This window comes from Plecotus auritus (genome assembly GCF_963455305.1).
Source record: "Plecotus auritus genome assembly, chromosome: 8".
Taxonomy (NCBI): Eukaryota; Metazoa; Chordata; class Mammalia; order Chiroptera; family Vespertilionidae; genus Plecotus; species Plecotus auritus.
Window position 1 is genome coordinate 95,826,419 of NC_137782.1, and position 22,318 is coordinate 95,848,736.

General features: G+C 40.2%; 1 protein-coding gene across 1 annotated transcript in view; it reads right to left on the reverse strand.

Annotated features, from left to right (window-relative positions):
* Positions 1–22,318, reverse strand: part of SYCP2 (synaptonemal complex protein 2) — a gene marked incomplete at its 5' end in the record, with an annotated part of 87,325 nt that overhangs the window by 48,922 nt on the left and 16,085 nt on the right. Inside the window, 6 exons of the mRNA XM_080684815.1 lie at positions 8,612–8,760; positions 9,866–9,965; positions 14,287–14,433; positions 14,900–14,974; positions 16,117–16,265; positions 18,988–19,048. Of these exons, the coding sequence (XP_080540941.1) occupies positions 8,612–8,760; positions 9,866–9,965; positions 14,287–14,433; positions 14,900–14,974; positions 16,117–16,265; positions 18,988–19,048 (681 nt within the window). The remainder of the gene's footprint in view (positions 1–8,611; positions 8,761–9,865; positions 9,966–14,286; positions 14,434–14,899; positions 14,975–16,116; positions 16,266–18,987; positions 19,049–22,318) is intronic.

Consider the following 22,318-nt stretch of genomic DNA (forward strand, 5'->3'; position numbering starts at 1 on the left):
GTTCTCCCATGCAGTGGGCTTTCTTGTTGTTTTATTGATGGTTTCTTTTGCTGTGAAAAAGCTTTTTATTTTTATATAGTCCCATTTGTTTATTTTCTCTTTATTTAACATTGCCCTAGGAGCGGTATCGGTGAAGAAGTTCCTTTGGCATATGTCTGAGATTTCGTTGCCTGTGGATTCCTCTAGTATTTTTATGGTTTCCCATCTTATGTTTAAGTCCTTTATCCATTTTGAGTTTATTTTTGTGTATGGTGTAAGTTGGTGGTCTAGTTTCATTTTTTTGCATGTATCTGTCCAATTTTCCCAACACCATTTGTTGAAGAGACTGTCTTGACTCCATTTTATGTACATGCCTCCTTTGTCAAATATCGTAGTTTGGTTCGATTTCTGGGTTCTCTATTCTATGCCATTGATCTATATGTCTGTTCTTGTGCCAATACCAGGCTGTTTTGAGAATAGTGACTTTGTAATACAGCTTGATATCTGGTATTGAGATCCCACATACTTTGTTCTTCTTTCTCAGGATTGCTGCAGCTATTCGGGGTCTTTTTTTATTCCAGATGAATTTTCGGAAAGTTCGTTGTAGGACTGTGAAACATGCCATTGGTATTTTAATGGGGATTGCATTGAATCTGTAGATTGCTTTGGGTAGTATGGACATTTTGATGATGTTGATTCTACCAATCCATGAACACGGTATGTTCTTCCATCTGTTTACGTTTTCCTCAATCTCTTTTTTCAGTGTCCTGTAGTTTTTCACATATAGGTCTTTTACCTCCTTAGTTAAGTTTATTCCTAGGTATCTTAATTTTTTGGTGCAATGGTAAATGGGATTGCTTTTTTAGTCTCTCTTTCTATAAGTTCACTATTGGTGTAAAGAAAAGCCATAGATTTCTTGGCATTAATTTTGTATCCTGCTACATGGCCAAATTCATTTATTAAGTCTAATAATTTTTTGATGGAGTCTTTAGGGTTTTCTATGTACAATATCATGTCATCTGTGAATAAGGGCAGTTTTACTTCTTCTTTTCCAATTTGGATGCCTTTTATTTCTTCTTCTTGTCTGATCGCAATGGCTAGTACTTCCAGTACTATGTTGAACAGGAGTGCTGAGAGTGGGCATCCCTATCTTGTTTCTGTTCTTAGGGGAAATGGTTTTAGTTTTTGTCCATTGAGTATGATGTTGGCTGTGGGTTTTTCATATATTGCTTTTATTATGTTGAGGTATGATCCTTCTATTCCCACCTTGTTGAGAGTTTTTATCAAGAAGGGGTGTTGGATTTTGTCAAATGCTTTTTCTGCATCAATTGATATGACTATGTGATTTTTATCTCTCAATTTGTTTATGTGATGTATCACGTTTATTGATTTGTGGATATTGTACCATCCTTGCATTCCTGGGATAAATCCTACTTGGTCATGGTGTATGATCTTTCTGATGTACTGCTGGATCCGATTTACTAGAATTTTGTTGACGATTTTGGCATCTATGTCCTGAGGGATATTGGTCTATAATTCTCTTTAATTGTATTGTCTTTATCTGATTTTGGTATTACGGTGATGCTGGCTTCATGAAAGGAACTTGGAAGTGTTCTGTCCTCTTAAATTTTTTGGAATAGTCTGAGGAGGATAGGTTTTAGTTCTTCCTTGAATGTTTGGTATAACTCCCCTGTGAAGCCATCTGGCCCTGGGCTTTTGTTTGCTGGGAGCTTTTTGATGACTGCTTCAATTTCTTCCATAGTTATCGGCCTATTGCGATTTTTAGAATCTTCCTGATTGAGTTTTGGAAGGTTGCGTTTTTCTAGGAATATGTCCATTTCCTCCAGGTTGTCTAGTTTGTTGGAGTAGAGTTGTTCATAGTATTTTTTAACGATCCTTTGTATTTCTGTGGGGTCTGCTGTTATTTCGCCTCTCTCATTTCTGATTTTATTTGAGTCCTCTCTCTTTGCTTCTTGGTGAGCCTGGCTAGAGGTTCATCAATCTTGTTTATCCTTTCAAAGAACCAGCTCTTGGTTTCATTGATCTTTTGTATTGTTTTTTTTTTGGTCTCTATGTCATTTATTTCTGCTCTGACTTTTATTATCTCCTTCCTTCTGCTCACTCTGGGCTTTTCTTGTTGCTCTCTTTGTAATTCTTTGAGTTGTAGAGTTAGATGATTTACTACCATTTTTTCTTGCTTTTTGAGGTAGGCCTGTAGAGCTATGAACTTCCTTCTCAGGACGGCTTTCATTGTGTCCCATAGATTTTGGATTGTTGTGTTTTTGTTGTCATTAGTTTCCAGGATGCTTTCAATTTCTTCTTTGATCTCATTGATAACCCAGTCATTATTTAATAGCATGCTATTCAGCTTCCAAGTGTTTGAGATTTTTGGATTGTTTTTATTGTAGTTTATTTCTAATTTTATGGCATTGTGGTCTGAGAAGATGCTTGGTATGATTTCAATCTTCTTGAATTTCGGGAGACTTTGCTTGTGACCCCAATATGTGGTCTATTTTTGAAAATGTCACCTGTGCACTTGATAAGAACGTATATTCCATGGCTTTGGGATGCAATGTTCTGAAGATGTCAGTTAAGTCCATCTGATCTAGTGAGTCACTTAGGATTGCTGTGTTTTTGCTGATTTTTTGTCTAGAGGATTTATCCATTGATATCAGTGGTGTATTAAAGTCCTCTACTATGATTGTATTGTTGTCAATCTCTCCCTTGATATCTTCCAGGAGTTTTGTTATGTATTTGGGAGGTCCTGTGTTGGGTGCATATATGTTTATCAGGATTATATCCTGTTGTTGTATTGATCCCTTTAGTATTATGAAGTGGCCTTCCTTATCTCTTGTTATGGTCTTCACTTTGAGTTCTATTTTGTCAGATATAAGTATTGTTACCCCAGCTTTTTTTTCATTTCCACTTGCCTGAAAGATATTTTTCCATCCCTTCACATTCAATCTGTGTGAGTCTCTTGTTCTGAGGTGGGTCTCTTGTAGACAGCATATATATGGGTCGTGTTTCTTTATCCATTCAGCCACTCAATGTCTTTTGATTGGAGCATTTAGTCCGTTTACATTTAAAGTTATTACTGAAAGGTACTTGTTTGTAGTCATATCTATTTTTGTGTCTGTGTTCCTTCTTACCTTTTTATTTCTTCTTTTTACAGTATTCCCTTTAGCATTTCTTGCATTGCTGGTTTGTTGGTGATAAACTCCCTTAGCCGTTTTTTATCTGCGAAGCTCCTGATTTCACCTTCAATTTTGATTGGTAGTCTTGCTGGATAGAGTATTCTTGGATTCAGTCCTTTGCTTTGCAACACTTTGTATACCTCCTTCCATTCCCTTCTAGCTTGATGAGTTTCTGTTGAGAAATCATTTGATAATCTGATGGGGGATCCTTTGTAGGTAACCCTCTGTCTCTCTCTTGCCGCCTTTAAGATTCTCTCTTTGTCATTAATATTTGCCATTGAAATTATGACGTGTCTTGGTGTGGGTCTTTTGGGATTGATCCTGCTTGGGACTCTCTGTACTTGTGTAACTTTTTTCTTCCCCATATCCGGGAAGTTTTCTGTCATTATTTCTTCAAATAAATTTTCTAATCCTTGTTGCTCTTCTTGTCCTTCTGGCAGCCCTATTATACATATGTTGCTTTGTTTCATGTTGTCCCAAAGCTCCCTTAGGCTTTCCTCCTGCTTTTTAATTTTTTCTCCAGTTGCTGTTCAGATTGGGCTTGTTTCTGTACCTGATCTTCTAACTCGCTAATTTGGTCCTCTGCTTCTTCTAGTCTACTGTTGAAACTTTCCATGGTGTTTTTGATTGTAGCTATATCACTTTTCATTTCTTCCTGATTCTTGCATAGGTTGTTGATTTTCTCATCCATCCGATGTATGAATTCCACGACCATTACTCTGAATTCTTTTTCGGTCATGTTGCATGCTTCAGTTTCACTAATTTCCTTTCTTGTAGACTTATTTTCTTTCCTCTGGGGATTGTGTTGTCTCCCCATTCTGACTATCACCAGAAGGTTCAAACTTTGAGTTGCGTTGACCTGGGTCGTGTGCCATGGGAGCTTCGCACCACCCGAGTGTCACTGAAGTGCTCCGACACTAGGACGTGTGCCTGCCGTGGGTTGGTGGGAACCAGGATCGCCCAGGGTCAGTGTTACCAGCGTTCAGTGTGGTCTCATGTGCGCACCTAGAATCGTGGACCCTGCCTGCACTGCGCTGTTGGTGTGTGCCAAAAATGAGTCCCCTAGCGTGTGCCAGGAGTCAGAGTTTCCCTGTGTCTGCACCAAGAATCGAGTATCAGGGTCTCTGTTGCCTCGTGCGGCTTCTCAATGAGAATCAGCGTCCCTGTGTGCGCATGCACCAAGAATTGGAGTCATTGGCTCTTAGTATGAATGCGCTGTGAGTCAGGGATCCCTGGCGCACATGGTAAGAAACAGAGTCAAGTCAGTGGTGCTCAGTGCTGCCTCTTGCTGGGAGAATCTGGGTCCCGGTCACCATGGGGGACTGGGTTGCACTTTAGCACTGTGGCGTGTCTACGCTGCGGAAAACAGACTTCCGTGTGCACTGCGGAAAACAGACTTCCGTGTGCGCTTGCCCAGAATCGAAGTCAGGTGACACTGCTGCCCTGCATGGGCTTCGGGTTTTGTCACCCAATTGCGTTGTGGGGAGCAGATTCCAGTCTCTGTGCCTGTGCAGGCTCAAATTCCTGTAGCAGCGCTGTGGTCCATGTGCGTGCTCCCAACCTCAAATTCCCATAGGGGCACTGCGGTCCCTTTGTGCGCTCCAAAGCTCAAATTCCCGTAGGGGTGCTGCAGCCCGAGCGAGGGGAGGGTCTATCAGTTACTATGGTACTATCTGCGATCCTGCAGGGAGGGGAATAGCCTCTTTGGCTCACAGAAATCTGTGGCCGGGAAGTCTGGATTCTTGTTCTCTGTTGGTCTGAAGCTGTGGTCGCAGTTCTCTGTCCCCAGTAGCTGCAGGGTCCTGATTTGCGTCTGAGAGGCGAATGGGTGGTGCTGAGGCCAGGATCCTGGTCTCAAGCAGCTCTGTTTCTTAAGATGGCATGGTTTCTGTGCCTGCACTGGCCGCCCAGAAGTGTCTGCTTTGTGCGCGGGGCTCCGCCGTCTAAGACTATCCAGTTTGGCAGCCCCTTGGAGGACCTGCAGAATCTAACTGTCCCTAGCTCATACACACACACACACCACACACGCCTACACTCTCCTCTATGGTTCCCTCACTCTCTCACACTCTCTCCCTCACTACCTTCCTGCCGGTAGCCATCTTTCTATCCCCTTCAGCTTTTTCTTGTCTGTGAAGCTCTTTATCTGACCTTCAATTCTACATGATAGCTTTGCTGAGTAGAGTAATCTTGGTTGTAGGTTCTTGCTATTCATCACTTTCAATATTTCTTGCCATTCCCTTCTGGCCTGCATAGTTTCTGTTGAGAAATCAGCTGACAGTCATATGGGTACTTTCTTGTAGGTAACTAACTGTTTTTCTCTTGCTGCTTTTAAGATTCTCTCTTTGTCTTTTGCCCTTGGCATTTTACATATGATGTGCTTTCGTGTGGTCCTTTTTGGATTCCTCTTCTCTGTGTTCACTGGACTTGTAAGTCTATTTCTTTCACCAGGTAGGGGAAGTTTTCTGTCATTATTTCTTCAAATAGGTTTTCAATATCTTGCTCTCTCTTCTTCTGGCACCCCCATAATTCAGATGTTGGTACGTTTGAAGTTGTCCCAGAGGCTCCTTACACTATCTTCATATTTGCGGATTCTTTTTCTTTTTGCTCTTCTGGTTGGGTGATTTTTTGCTTCCTCGGATTTCAAATCTTTAACTTGATTCTTGGGATCCTCTAGTCCAGTGGTTGGCAAACTGCGGCTCGTGAGCCACATGCGGTTCACGAGCCGTGGTTTGCTGCTCTGTTGACTAATCAGTTTGCTGACCACTGACCTAGACTCTCGATTCCAATAATTACAGGCTGTTGTTGTTCCTTGTGATTAAGCCCCTATCCCAGTGGTCGGCAAACTCATTAGTCAACAGAGAGGCAAACTGCAGCTCGCGAGCCGCAGTTTGCCGACCACTGCTCTAGTCTACTGTTGAATTTCTGTATATTATTCTTTTTTAAAAAATATATATATTATTGATTTTTTACAGAAAGGAAGGGAGAGGAATAGAGAGTTAGAAACATCGATGAGAGAGAAACATCGATCAGCTGCCTCCTGCACACTCCCCACTGGGTATGTGCCCACAACCAAGGTACATGCCCTTGACTGGAATCGAACCTGGGACCCTTCAGTCTGCAGGCCGACGCTCCATCCACTGAGCCAAACTGGTCAGGGTTGTATATTATTCTTTAATTCAGTCAGTGTATGTTTAATTTCTGACTAGTCCTTTTCCATTTTTTTTTTTTTTTGGCATTCTCACTAAGATCCTTGAAGGTCTCACTAAGTTCCTCAGAGATTTCTAGAAGATTCTTGAGTAACTTTATAACTGTGATTTTGAACTCTATATCCAGTAGTTTGCTTTCTTCCATTTCTTTCATTTGTGACATTTTTTTTTCCCTCTGCATTTTGGCTCCTTCCCTGTGTTGATAGATTGGCCTTGTGTGCTAGGTGTCCTATAGGGCCCAGTGGCTCAGCCTTCCCAATCACATGAGGTGGACACTCTTGGTGCCCCCCTTTGTGGTCTGGGTGCACAGTCTTGTAGTTAAGCCTTGATTGCTGTTGGTATCATTGGAAGGAATTGACATCCAGGCCAATTTGCTCTGGGGACCAGCTGTGTCTATAATGGAAGAACTGCTGTGCTGGAGACACCCTTATGGGACAGGACTTGCTTCAGTGGGTCTTTGCTGCACACGAGTCTGCCCCTTGAGTGTGTCGCTTATGGATGTGAAGAGTTGTAATCTCACAATGACCACTGGGTACACTGGCCCTTGGATCTCCAAGGAGGTGCAAAGTCAGCCACTGCCTGGGGCCATCCAGCTGGAGCTACAGAGAGATCTGCAGATTCCTCCTCTTTGTATGGGGTTTGGAAGTGTCCAGATGAGGTCCAGCTGTGAAACAAGGCAGGCTGTTGCTGCCAGGCCTTGGGCCTTCTTTTGGAAGCTTTGGAGCTCTCTGACCCAGCTGCAGTTTGTTAGGTCTTAGGCTGCAAAAGGACAGGCCATTCATATGCAAAAGCCACTGCGCACAGCTTGGATGGGGTTGTAAATTGAGTGGGGTGGGGTTTCAGAGATTCACCAGGGTGGAGCAAACAGCAATGGCTGATGGTCAGCCCTGCACCAGGGAGGTCCCCGCATCTCCACGTTCCGTACCCCCATGCAGGAACAATGATCACTGTGAGCACCTCTGAGAGAAAGTGCCCTCACGTTCTGGGCTGATGCTAGACAGTTCAGTTTCTCCCCTTTGAGTCTGGGACCCCAGAGTCTCACCTGGAACTTGAGTTCAGAGCAATTGGGAACTTGTATCTCCCTCCCGATTGAAAAAAACAGCAACACACCAAGTTGCCAGCCCGTTTTGTGCACGCCTCTGTACCTCTGCACCTCCGCACCTCCTGCCAGTCTCAATGCGCTTTTTTCTTTCTTTCTAGTTGTAGATCTTCCACTCAGCCAGCTTTCTCATGGTTCTGGATGATATTTGTTTTGTCTTTTAGTTGTAGTTTTGATGTGGTTGTGAGAGGCAGCAAGTACAGGTGTTTACCTATGCTGCCATCTTGGTTCTCTCCTATTACCCATTTTTGAACCAATGTTGTGATAAAATTCATAGTCTCCAATTTAAACTGGGTCTCTACATTGCCTAACACTGATACTCGTTCTTAGCCTTCTCCATTATCTCTTAGTAGCTATTCCAAAACTTTACTTGTCCCTGAACCCTCTACATAAATTTATCCCCAAGAAAAATCCAACATCCTCACACTTCAGAGGAAATAAAAGCTAGCTACTAGGTGTTCTTCACCTACTAAGTTATCTGTATCTCTGATTACCTCCTATTTCTCCAAGAAACAACTTTCTCCTATACATTCCCTGCTCTGTTTCCCCAGTTACCTGGAATGAATACCCTTCTTCTAAATGTCCATTTGAATAACCTTTATTTATCCTTCAAAAATCAACTCATTTTCCATCTCCTTAGAGAGCCTCTCTTGATTTTCCCCGCCCCCTCCAGCTCTAGGGTTAGACATTAGGCCCCCACTACGTTTCTACTGAACCCTATAGGTATATTTGAGACGATTTATACAATAGTAGAATTATCTTATTAATTTATCTAATTCCCATGCTAGAGTTGAAGATACTTAAGGACAGAGTCCACTTGTATTTTATATTTCTATACTAGAATGTCCTCATAGAAGACCTTAATTTGTATAACTAAAGAATGACGATGAGTCCCTTCTCCCACCAAATGGGTAAATCAGAGTTACAATGAATGGATATTCCTAAAGTCTATTGTCAGCAGAGTAAATGAGTTGTGAGAATGACCTTACTTTCAAGGACAATAAATGATAACTTTTAAAAAAGCACTGCCTTAAACAAAGACACTCACTGCTTGTAAAAAGTTAGCTCTATATGTATTTCTACAATAACCTGATAAATAACTTAATGTAAAAATGCTTTCAAAGTAAAGTTACTTTGTGTGTCTCATCTCCTCTACTTCTTTCTGCAGGTGATTTAGACTGACGGGATACAGCATTATCCACTCCAGTTTTAGAAACACCAGGTTTCTCTGCAGAACTCCTCACTTGCAGTGGTGGTTTAATTTTTCCTCTTCGTGGTGCTGCTAAAAAGGAGAATGAATGACTGGTATATTTATGGGTTTTTAACATTACATATTCCTATTATTGAGGTACTATTTAGACGAGGAAGGTGAAAAAGGAAGGTTCTAGGATGGGTCCCAGGTTTTGGTTTAGATGAGTAAGTGGATACCATTTACCAAGGTAAGAAATTGAGAAAAAATTGGCAGGGGGTGGTGGTGGTTGAAAGATGAGTTTATCTTGGACCTGTTAAATTTGAGTAGCCTATTGAACATTAGACAACAGCCCAGTAGGCAGTTGGATTCTGGAAACAGAGGTCACTGTTAAATTGTTATAAAGATTTTTTAAAAAAAGAACAAAAAATTGTCATAAAGATTAAATAGCCCTGACCGGTTTGGCTCAGTGGATAGAGTGTCAGCCTGTGGACAGAAGGATCCCAGGTTCAATTCTGGTCAAGGCCATGTACCTCGGTTGTGGACACATCCCCAGTGGGGTGTGTACAGGAGGCAGCTGATTGATGTTTCTCTCTCATCAATGTTTCTAACTCTCTATTCCTCTCCCTTTCTCTCTGTTAAAAAAATCAATAAAATATATTTTAAAAAAAGAAAAATATATAAAAATAAGATGGTATTTATAGCAATTTGTATATAGTATCAGGTTATTTATTTTTATTTAACTCTAAGTATGTAACAGGTACTGTCCTTGTCATGTGAATGAATGATTTTTACTTAAACTGCTACACAACTTTTATAGAAAGGAAACTGGTTCTAAGCTTAGCTAGAGGATAATCTGTACCATGTACACAGTTGGGAGTGAGGGAAACAAGCCAATGTGGCCTGACTAATTCAATGTTTTATCTACTATGTCATGCTGCTCCCACTTAAATATTAAACTATTAATGCTGGATTTTAATATTTTGAATAATATTTATATGTCAATACCCATTAAACCTTTCTTAGAAATTTGAAATTTCTTGACAATTACAAGACATTAGTGGTTCACAGTTTTCAATTTTTATATCTCCAACATATCCTCCAGGTAAATTATGTCCAGCATATTCCTGAATTTAAAAAGGCCTGATTTAAAATATATTAACAGTTGTTAGAAATTTTTTAAGACTGGAAAACTCACATGTGTTGATTAAATGTAATGGACTTCTCTTGTTGTATAATTCTGCTCCAGTAACAAGGATTGAGGCTTCAGACATTTTTCTTTTGCCAAGAGTAATTATCTTAAACCATGAGAAACAACCACAATAAACACACAGTATCTTTTGAAATTAAATATTCTACAATCTTATTCATAACAACTTACCTTAACTGTACACAAAAGATATGTGGCATTTAATAAACAACACTAGAGGCCCAGAGCATGAAATTTTTGCACTCAGGGGGTCCCTCAGCCCAGCCTGCACCCTCTCACAGTCTGGGAGTCCTTGGGAGAGTGGGCCTAAGCTGTCAGTTGGACACCCTTAGCACTGCCATGGAGGCGGGAGAGGCTCCCACCACCATCGCTGCACTCACCAGCTGTGAACCTGGCTCAGGACTTCTGGCTAAGCAGTGCTCCCCCTGTGGGAGCGCACTGACCACCAGCGGGCAGCTCCTAGGTTGAGCGTCTGCCCCTGGTGGTCAGTGGGCATCATAGCAATCGGTCATTCTGCCATTCGATCGATTTGCATATTAGCCTTTTATTATATAGGACTAGAGGCCCGGTGCATGAAAATTCATGCACTGGGGAGGGGGGTCCCTCAGCCTGGCCTGCCCCCTCTCACAGTCCTGGAGCCCTCAGGGGATGTCCTATTGGTGGCTTAGGCCCGCTCCCCATAGGGAGCGGGCCTAAGCCGCAGTCTGGCCTCCCTCTGGGGGAGGCGACCTGGATGATCAGGGGAAGGCACCACTCCCATCACCCTGCTGCTGCTGGCACTGCCGGCTACGGGGGCTGCGAGGCCTGAGACCTGGGCCTCACAGCCGCCGGGGCTCACGGCTGCCATGAGCCCCCGGTCTTGCAGGTGCCGGGCTTCATGGCTGCCTGAGCCCAAGGTTGCCTGAGCCCCAGGCCTCGCAGCCACTGTGGCTTTTTCTGGATGGATGTCCAGATGAACGTCCAGAAGACATCTGCCTTAATTAGCATATTACCCCTTTATTAGTATAGACTAGAGGCCCAGTGCACAAAATTCGTGCACAGGGGGGAGGGGGTGTGTCCCTCAGGCCAGCCTGCACTGCCTGTATATGCCTGATCCCAGAATCGGGACTAAATGAGCAGTCAGACATCCCTCTCACAATCCAGGACTGCTGGCTTCCAACCGCTTGCCTGCCTGCCTGATTACCCCTAACCGATTCTGCCTGCCAGCCTGATTAACCCCTAACCACTCCCCTGCCAGCCTGATCTATGCCTAATTGCTCCCCTGTCGACCTGATTGCCCCAAAGTGCCCTCCCCTGATGGCCTGGTCAACCCTAACTGCCCTCCCCTGCAGGCCTGGTCATCCCCAACTGCCTTCCCCTGCTGGCCTGATCACCCACAACTGCGTTCCCCTGCCGGCCATCTTGTGGTGGCCATCTTGTGTCCACATGGGGTGGCCATCTTTGACCACATGGGGGCGGCCATCTTGTGTGTTGAAGTGATGGTCAATTTGCATATTACCTCTTTATTAGGATGATGCCCAGAAATTTCTGTTTTAGGCTGACTTTCATTAAGAATTTTATTCTAATGTTCGGTATTGAACAGGAAGCCAAAACAAAGAAAGGGATATTGTTTTTAAAGAATATTTATAGAACATCTAGACATGTAAAAAAAAAATTTATTGCTACTGCGTTTAGCTAGTTAACCAATGGCTCAGTTTCCTATTCTATTTCATGTAGAGGATATTTAAACACATATTGATTAAACTTGTTTGTGAATGCATTCATAATGTTAATCATTGTCTAAAACTTGCTCACATTTAAAACATTTTTTAATATTTTGCGAAGACTAAACTGCCTTTGGAGTAAAAAGTAGCTACAGGAATTCAGAAACTCAATGACACACAAGCTAGTGGTCCAACGAGCTGCATTTTTAACTTCATTCTGGAATGACTGATAAGAACCACAGAAGTAGATAAGCAGAGGCAGGAACAACATGGGACAGGAATGTTACAGGGTACCATATAAAGGAGTAGATGGTGACAAAGTATAGAGGAGGAGGAGGAGAGCTATTTTAAAAAGGCACCTGCCCCTAAGACAGAGAAAAAAATACTGATGGAGTCTGGTATAGGTCTGTATATGGTGCATGGAAGAAAGGTGGGAGAGCACAGGAGAAAAGTGAATTCTAACATTAAGCAGGAAACAAACTACGAAACCAGTAGCTTTCCCAAAAACAAAATCAAAAAAGGCAGTTCCTAGTGGTATAGCAAATGGGACTTGAACAGTTTAGTCAATCATATAAATGCTTCAGTGACTCCTTATTGAGGCATCAGACATTTTTTCTTTTGCTAGGAGTAATTATCTTAAACCATAAGAAACAACCACAGTAAAAACACAGTATCTTTTGAAATTACTGAAAACAAAGTGGCTATTTCACAATACTGTAATGTTTTAAAACTTTACTGTGCTTAAGATCTTTCCCAGAGGTCCTATATGATTCAATAGGTATAAGATGGGGGGGGGGGGGGGGGGAAGAGTCCAAGAATCTGCATTTTAATAAGTATTCAAGTTATGATTCTGATATAAAGACATAAAAATGCCTTTTATGATATAATCATCTAAGGGAAATATAAGATGACATTTTAAATTTAACGACAGATACAAGCCTAAAGGGAAAAATCCTAACAAACATAATAAAATGTATGGAAAAGCCTGTGTGATTTATAGTTGCTTAAAGGTAAAATATTAGTAAACACTGAAATAATCAGAAAAAACTTTAGGAAAATGAACCAAGACTTGCAAATATACATACACCTTAGATGAGTAAAGGTAAAATAGGAACAACAGAAGTAAAAGTATCGAGGCAAGCATGACCATGACATAAAAAGAGAGCAAAGCAACTGACCTTCTTAAAGTGAAGGGCATTTTGATAGAGTAAAATTGAAGTCTCAGAACAGAGTCAAAGGTTAGACTGAGTGAGATCAACACAGATCACAAAGTTTTCTGAGCAGAAAAGTGCTAACAGTAAGAAAAACCAGTGTTGTGCCATATAAGGTAGCTCACAGGAAAAACAATGTTGTCAAAGATAAATTAAGAGGTTAATATGTTAATCGAGGTAAGTGAAAGTGAGGAATGAAAGGAACAAGGTAGAGAGTAGGGAGATACTAAGAAACACAATCACTAACACATTGGTTGTAGTAAGGGGGAGAAGAGGCTGGAATCAAGGATATTGTCAATGGTGCATTATGGAAGTACTAGAGGCCCAGTACATGAAAATTCATGCACTTGGTGGGGGGTCCCTCTGCCCAGTCTGTGCCCTCTCACAGCCTGGGACCTCTTGGGGGATGTCCACCTGCTGGCTTAGGCCCGCTCCCCGTAGATCAGGCCTAAGCTGGCAGTCAGACATCCCTCTGGCAGCCCAGGACCCTCAGGGGATGTCCACCTGCCATCTTAGGCCCACTCCCCGGGGAATTGGGCCTAAGCTGCAGTCGGACATCCTTAATGCTGCCCAGGAGGAGGGAGAGGCTTCCACCACCACTGCTGCACTTGCATTGAGTTTCTGAATTCCTGTAGCTACTTATGGCTGAACAGAGCTCCCCCTGTGGGAGCGCACTGACCACCAGGGGGCAGCTCCTACGTTGAGTGTCTGCCCCCTGGTGGTCAGTACATGTCATAGCAATTGGTTGTTCTCCCGTTAGAGTCAATTTGCATATTACCCTTTTATTTTATAGGATGAAGGCAGATACAAATTTGAGGTAAAAGATAAAGACTTATCTGTTAGACTTCAGAAAAGGGCTTGAAGAGACATGGAGAAGGAAATATTAAAACAGTAAGTGGAGATGTAGCTATAGAACTTTAAGAGCTTAAATTATGCATAGGAAGAAAACTCACTAAAGGAGAAGGCATAGGGATTTTGGGTATGAAGCTTTGACAGCAAAGCTACTTTCTGGAGGTAGGGAGACAGTATTTCTGATATAGTAATAGAAGCCAGTAGAGAATTAAAATACTAACATAGAAGTCAAACAATAGAAGGACGTTAAGGAAGAGAGGGCTGTTAGCAATGTTCAGTGTTCCAGGAAGCTATGATGAAGAAGGCTGAGGCTGAGAAATGGTGCTATAGGACGTGGCCTAGAGGAGATCCTCAATGGCACAGGAAGAAGGGAAAACAGAGGACAGAAAGGTTATATCTCTAACTTGGAATTTCCAAGTGAAGGGTACACCTTGTTCTAACCCTTACACATAAACATAATTTGCTAAAACACTATCTTTTGTTTCTATTTGTAAAAGGCAGGGAAAGTATTTTGAAGTGTTACAGATGCTTTTCTCTGTAATTATATATAGCAATAATTTGATCTATCTATCTATCTATCTATCTATCTATCTATCTATCTATCTATCTATATTATAAACAACTATTTTGACACCATATTTACCTCAGATTGACTATTTTTTCTGTCCCCTTGAGTACTATTTTTGATGTATTCTGGAGGTTTAGCAAATTCCTTTTGGGAGTTAGGATTTTCTTTCAAACTAATGAGTTCTTCTGCAATGGGTGAGATTTGACTTTCTGGCACAAGAATCTGTTGGGGAATGCGGAAAAAATATTTAAAACTGCAAACTATAGGACATCCTCAAAAACCATTGGACAGCTCACACTTCTGGAGATCAATTCCTTCCAAAGGTCAATTCTTTCCATATTCTATGTACTGTTATAATTTTTAGTCTTACAAAATAACTCAACTAAAAGAAGCTACTTTTTAAAATGTTAATAGACCTAACACAAGCTTTTGCATTAGTGGAAGGACATATACTTCTAATTTTTAAACTTACCAAAACTGGTATTGATTAAAAACATAGTATCTATCTTCTGTACTCAAACAATCATTAATAACATGTTTAAAAATCATTTACATCTTATTGAAGCATTATCCATGTTTAGACAATTTATTTTTTAGACAGTTACCCTCCAACATGAACTTTATTATTGTGCTATTATTTGAGTTAAACTTAGCCCAATGATTAAAATCAAGTAAGTTAGACACATACCTGTGATCCACTTGCATCAAAAAGTATATGCACAGGTGTTTCGGCAATTGAAATACCTTGTTTTCTGGTAAACTCCTAAAATTAAATTAATTCAGTGATATCATTTTCTTCTAGCTCTTTCTTTTTAATATACTTATTTCCTACCTGTTTCAAAATTGCCAAATAATTTCAAATCATTATTTTGTATATATAAATACATTTCTCAGAACACTTTAATGACTCCCCACTAACCACAGTTTTCTTAGCCTGTCATTTTGGCAAGGGCTGCTCATAAACATATTCTCTATTTTTTACCATAAATCTTTTACACTATATAGACTGTGCTCCCACCCCAATTCATGTTGAAGCCCAAACCCAATGTGATGGTGTTAGGAGGCAGGGCCTTTAGGAGGTGATGAGCTAACCAACATAGAGGCCTCATAAATGGGATAGTGCCCTAATAAAAGAGACTCAAGAGAGCTCCCTCACCTTTCCTATCCACCATGTGAGGACCCAATGAAAAGATGGCCACTATGAACCAGGAAAAGTGCCCCCATCAGACACCATGTCTGGTGGTACCTGGGATCATGGCCTTTCCAGCCTCCAGAACAGTGAGATATCAATGTTTGTTGTTTAAGCCACCTAGTTTATGGCATTTTTTTTTTAACCTGAACTTGTCGACAGACTATATCCCCCAAACATAACATGAATTATCACCTTGGATTCCCAGTTAGACAATATCTAACTCATAATGTGGTGGAAAGGGTCTTACCTACTTTTATCCATCAACTTCAAAGGCCATTCAAACCCCATCTCTACAGCCTTTCTTTCAAGTCTGATTCCTAAAGAGCATTCTCTTCCTTCAATGTCTATACTTCATTTTCTTTATGTTACTTATTTACATATTCTGAGGTTTATTCTGTAATTCTCACAAATTATATTTATTATCTTGAAAACAGAGCTTTGTCTCATTTTATGTTTTAAATATTTGGCAGGAATTCATTAAATGCTTTTAGTAGCTGCTGCTAATTTTGTCATCTGAAATTTTTCCTAATAGGTATTTCAAAGGGTATAGCTAACTATCTGATGGCTATTCCAATACAAATTTAAAGAACTAAAAATCTATGTATCATTTAAAAAATTCTAGAAAAAATTAATGAAACTTATAATCCCAAGTAACCAAAAGGTTCCAGAATCTGAAAATAATGGATTTTATTATAAATAGTTTAAAAACTTACCCAATGTTTATTTGCACCAAAAAGTTTTTGTGTCACAATAGTGATTTCTAATGAAGCATCAAAATACAAACGCAATTCTTTCCCTTCTGTGTTACTAATTTTTAAAATATTTTTCAGAATTATGGTCAGTAGCTTCTTCGATTCTTTCTCTGTACACAAACAAATCACACTGATTACTTTCTATGATACTACTCTATAGGTATACTATAAATAAGAAAAGTATACAGCATATTAATAAAAGTAAATTTGATAAAGTTAACTTTTAGAATTTCACAGTATTTAAATTAATTCTAATAGTATCTATGTAAACAAATCAAGTCAATTTTTTTTAAAAAAATTTAAATCAATTTATTTTTCAGAGCATCCATTTCCTGATCTATGAATTACCAGGCCATACAATAACTAATGAGTTAAAGCTCTGAATACATTCTGAACACCAACAGGTTCTTAATAAATAGTCCTTGAACAGATCTGAGAAAACTATTTTCTTAATTTAAAAGAGGCAAAGAAAAGAGCTAATTCCATAAATAACTATATTTCTATACATAAGCATCTGTTCAAACATTTCTATTAAATCCACAGTAGTTACAAACATGTTGACAGTAGACAAACAGCATTTGCTAAAAACATGAGTGCTAGGAAATTGTGAAGTAAGGATATAGTGCTAACCTTCAATGAATTTATCAATCCAGTAAAAGAAGATATTGTAAGGGCCAGTTTATAAGAGGTATTCACCTCCCTTCCTCCAAGAAATCATCAAAGATTTACCTGGCACCCAATGCCTGTGCCTGTATTATGGGCTAATCACCACTTTGGCTCTGTCCAACCTCCAGTGGTGCTCTTCTTGCTGACCAATGTATACTTTTCCCTCCCTCCCCCCCTCCCCCGGCGCCCCATGTATACTTTTGGGCAGGAAATCATCTTGAGGGAAAAGGAGCACACCAAGTAGAAAAATTTATCCCTACCTCAGGAAAAGCCCTGCTGGCCACTCAGCGACCTACCCTATAGGACACATGTCCCCACAGGCTAGAATACTCTGATTCTTATGAGGCTTACCCAGCTGAAAATGTCTTACTTGCTTTTGCAACTATACAGTCATGAAACTTCCACAGTAATGTCCTTTGATGGAACTAAGAATTACTAATGTTTGAAGATAGTTGCAACATTTTCTAACTCAAACTTTGCCAGTTTTTGTTTGTTTGTTTGTTTTTTTGGGGAGGGGAGTCATGAGCTTCAGCATTAAGTTTTCAGGCTTTAGAGATGAAGATTAATTCCACTTAATAGTCAAATTCATACAAATAAAACATGGAATGGTGGTTATCATTGGCTAGGTGGAGGGGTGGAAGGGGAGTTGTTTAATGGATACAGACTTTGAATTTTGCAAGATGACAAAAGTTCTGGAGATCTATTTCATAACAATGTAAATATACTTAATACTCTGAACTATACACTTAAAAATGGCCAAGATGGTAAATTTCACATTATACTTTTTTACAGCAATTAAAAAAAAAAAGAGAGAAATTGAGTGAGGAAACATTTTATACTATGTTGGAAGTATATTGTGTTACAAGGTTCTTATACTCTACATAAAGGGGTATAATATTATTTGAACATGCACACTATTAGGTTAAAGATATATCAAATAAACCCTAAATTAACCACTAAGAAAGGGAGTATAAAGCCAACAAAAGAGATACAATAAAAGCATGTAAAATTAATTAACACAAAGGAAGAAAAAGAGAGGAAAATAAAAACATGGCAGGTGGAATGGCAGGGTTTTATGAGAGCTAGATGGTAAATTTAAAGTATATCAATAATTACATTTAAAAATTATATTTAAAAAACAAGAGCCAGTATATGACAACTACAAGAAACCCACTATATATATGTATAGATTATTCTTAAAAACACACACACACACACACACACACACACATACATGAATAAGTTAAAAATAAAATAAAATATATGCCACGCTATAACTAACCAATGAAAAACTAGAAGAGTATATTAATGTTACATAAAGTAGATTACAGAGCAAATTATATTACCATAGGCAAAATAGGACCATTTCATAAAGACCATTAAGAAAATAAATAAGAGATAGACTGGGAGAAAAATACTCATAGAACACATATCTGTCAAAGAATTGGTATTCAGTATATGTAAGAACTCAAAAACATAGTAAAAGAAGGCAGTCCAGTAAAAAATGGACAAAATATTTAAATAAATACTTCACAAAGGAAGACACATGAATGGCAACTAAGGACATAAAAAATTGCTCAATACCACTGGTCATTAGGAAAATACAAATAAGAACTGTCATGATGCTCTACCCCAGCGGTCGCCAACCTTTCGAACCTCATGGACCACCAGTTGGCAACCACTGCTCCAAAGGTTTCCTTAAACCAGCAGTCACCAACCTTTCAGACCTTACGGACCACCAGTGGTCTGAAGACCATCGGTTGGCGACTGCTGCTCTACCCCATGCCAATTGCAATGACTAACAGCTCTTGATATCTGAACCTGCAGTGGTGCCAGTCTGCCAAGCTGTCTGCTTTTGTCCAGCAGGGTTATGCAATTCCAGTTGTTTGGATCTACTTGAACAAAAAGGATGGAAGGACAGACCCTTGAACATATGAACAAGAAAGTGACTGTTCATGGGCTGTAGACTTAGACAGAGAAGGAAATAAGTACAGGAGGGAGCTGGAAGATTGTGGGAGGGGGAAAAGTAACCATCACATTCATGAAGGTGAACATAATGAAAATGTTGACTTTACTTTCATTAGCTTATTTTTTCTCAGACAGCATCCAACTTGTATTCCATATGATAAGAGTCAAGAAAAGAATCATAGAAAATAATATCAATACCTTCAATGCTGTATATTTGTACTTCTTCCTCAGGCACAGTGACTGCTTCCCACTGATGATCCTTAAAATTTAAAAACAGGTTTTAAATATAAACAAATAATTTATTCCTGCTTTAAAGCTTCTATAATCACAATTTTTCAGTTATACAAACAATAATGGTTATTTATTACTAAGTAACCAGTTGATATAACACGTTTCTTGCTCCATCTATTGACTGCATAATACATTATACATGTCACATTTATTTGTTTCACTCTTAAAAGGAAATAATGGTATTAATTTTATGGTTTTCTACTCTTGACCAAAAAAGTGACTGTCCATTAATATTTATTTCAAGATACCTTTTAAAAAATTACCAAATCCTGCCCTGGCCGGTGTGGTTCAGTGGTTACAGTGTCAGCCCATGCACCAAAGGGTCTCGGGTTCCATTCCTGATCAAGGGCATGTACCTGGGTTTCAGGTTTGCTCCATATCCTGGTAGGCCACAGGCAAGAGGCAACCAGTTAATGTGTCTCTCTCACATCCAGGTGTCTCTTTCTCCCTCTCTCTCTCTCCATCCTTCCCTCCCTCCTCTCCTCCCTCCCTCCTTTCCTCCATCTCTGAAAAACCAATGGAAAAAATATCCTCAGGTGAGGATTAACAACAACAAAAATGTTATCAAAACCTGCCATTTCTTCCTTGGAAGTGTTTTGTGAAATACACATTCCTCAATTCCCACTGTTGACTGTCCTTAGATTTAAACATTGAATGTACAGTAATAACCTAAAATATTTTTCTCTTCAAGTACTTTCATTGAAAATGTGTATAGCCCTAGCTGGTTTGGCTCAGTGGATAGAGCATCGGCCTGTGGACTGAAGGGTCCCAGGTTTGATTCCAGTCAAGGGCACATGCCCAGGTTGCTGGCTCGATCTCCAGTAGGGAGCATGCAGGAGGCAGCCGATCAATGATTCTCTCTCATCATTGATGTTTCTATCTCTTTCTCCCTCTCCCTTCCTCTCTAAAATCAATAAAAATATATTTTAAAAAAATGTGTATAACTGAATAAAATATTGAATTAACAAAAAAGTCAGTGAACATTGGGTGCCATTCCTAAGAGATGGGATCCTAAAACCTTCCAGTAATCTGTGAGAAAAATAGATGCAGTTTTGTAGTTACTTAAGGACCACTCATTCTCATTCTACTAGTAGCCTTGCACTTGAATCCGTGCGCCAGTAGCTCTCTGTGGGGCCTGGCCACTCCGCACCTGCTGGCCAGAGGCTCTCCGCCACCCAGAGGCCCATCCGCGGCCAGGCACAGAACGCTTGTTTCCCTTGCTGCTCACTGCCCAGAGGCCCTCCGCAGCCAGGGTGGAATGCTTGTCTTGTCACCGCAGCGACGAAGCAAGCATTCTACCAGGCCACTCACAGCCGCTGCCCCCGCACCCCCCGGGGCTGAGAGGACTGGGCGCCGCCATCTTGTGGCTATGGGTGGCGCCATCTTTGTGACTGAGTGGTTAATTTGCATATTACCCTTTTATTAGATAGGATAGAAATTCTTCCTAATTGAAACCAGTCTATACTCTGATGGCAACACTACCATTATAACCCTCTTCAGTTAAGGTGCTAATTCTCCCATAGCTCAAAAGCTCTGGGTCAGGAGGAAAGTGTTGGAATCATCTCTCCCCAGTGCTTTGAGCAGCTTTCTGTTTCTGTGTGTGTAAAATACAGATGTTACCTTCCAGGCCCATGCCAAGTGACATACTCTGTGCCAGTACCTACTGGTTATCTACTAACTTCAAAATGACTCTTCCTTGTATATGGAGGCACATGGTTCATTGTCTTACTTTACATTTTTTTTTATATTATGGAAAATTTTAAGCAGATTTTTAAAAAGTAGAAATTATAACTAATGCAAAATATGTGCTTACCTAGTTTCAACAGTTACCAATAAATTGTGTCCATCTTATTTCATCTTTACCCCCTACTCTCCCTCCATTACACTCTCTTCCTCTTGGCATCAACTTTTTATTCAACCTACCATCTCAGTCATCAATTTTAATAAGTTCTTATCCTTAAAAGAAAGTACCTAACAAAAATCCCTCCCTTGAATCCACATCACACTTGAGCTATTATTGTGCTCTTTCCCTTAACTTGATGTCTTATTTCCTCTATATTTCAGCTTTCCAGGAATGTCTAAATATTTGTCTCTTAAGTGTAACTGCTCTTTCATTGATAACATTTTTGACAGTGTTGATCATTTCCTCATGAAAACACCAATCCTTTGTCTTCCATAACATACCTTTTAACTGTGTTCTCTTTTGGCTCATTCTTCAAGTATCCTCCAGGCCAAAATCTCTTCTACCTACCCTGTATAAATGTGTGTTTTTCACAGTTCTGTCATCTAGGCATTCATTAAATCCATGATTTTATTTATCATCTATATTTAGATAGCTTCTAAATCTCTACTAAGGCTCAGTTCCCTTACCTGAATGTCAGACCAGTATATCTAACTGCCCACCAGATATCCTCAGCTAAATATTCCACAAATGTCTCCAAATCAAAACACTCAAAGCTGAACTCATCATCTTTTCCCTACAAAACTCATCCTCCTATGACAGCATCCCCAACCATCCAGTTATCCCTGTTTTATTAATCCTTCCTCTTTTTACTGCAAACAAATCACCAAGTCTTCTCAATTCTACCTGTTCTCAAGTTTTTCTGGAATCTATCTGTTTCCATCCATCCCCACTGTAACTTTCCAAAACCATGCCACCATGATTTCTCATCTGGATTATTGCAAGTCTCCTAACTGCTTCTGGTCTTGTCCCTTTTTAATCCATTGTCCCCACTATGAGAATCTTTTACATGAGTGTGGTCCTCAGCGCCTACTACATATCTGGCACATAGTTCCTAATGTTCATTAAATGGATGTTACCTCCTACTTTTAATTCTTTGGCTTCACACTGCCTTATTATTTCCAGTCTCCTTTGAACAAACCATACTATGTATCTTTCAGTGTTTTTTAAAAAAAATATTTTTATTGATTTCAGAGAGGGAGAGAGAGACAGAAACATCTACGAGAGAGAATCATTGATTGGCTGCCTCCTGCACACCCTCCACAGGGGATGGAGCCCACAACCTGGGCATGTTCCCCTGACCAGAACTGAACCTGGGACCCTTCAGTCTGCAGGCTGATGCTCTATCCACTTAGCCAAACCAGCCAGGGCTCTTTCAGTTTTTTGAATATTCTATTTATTCATTCTTATAATAAACTAGAGGCCCAGCGCACAAAATTCATGCATGGCATGGGGGGAGGGGGTGGTCCCTCAGCCTGGCCTGCACCCTCTCCAATC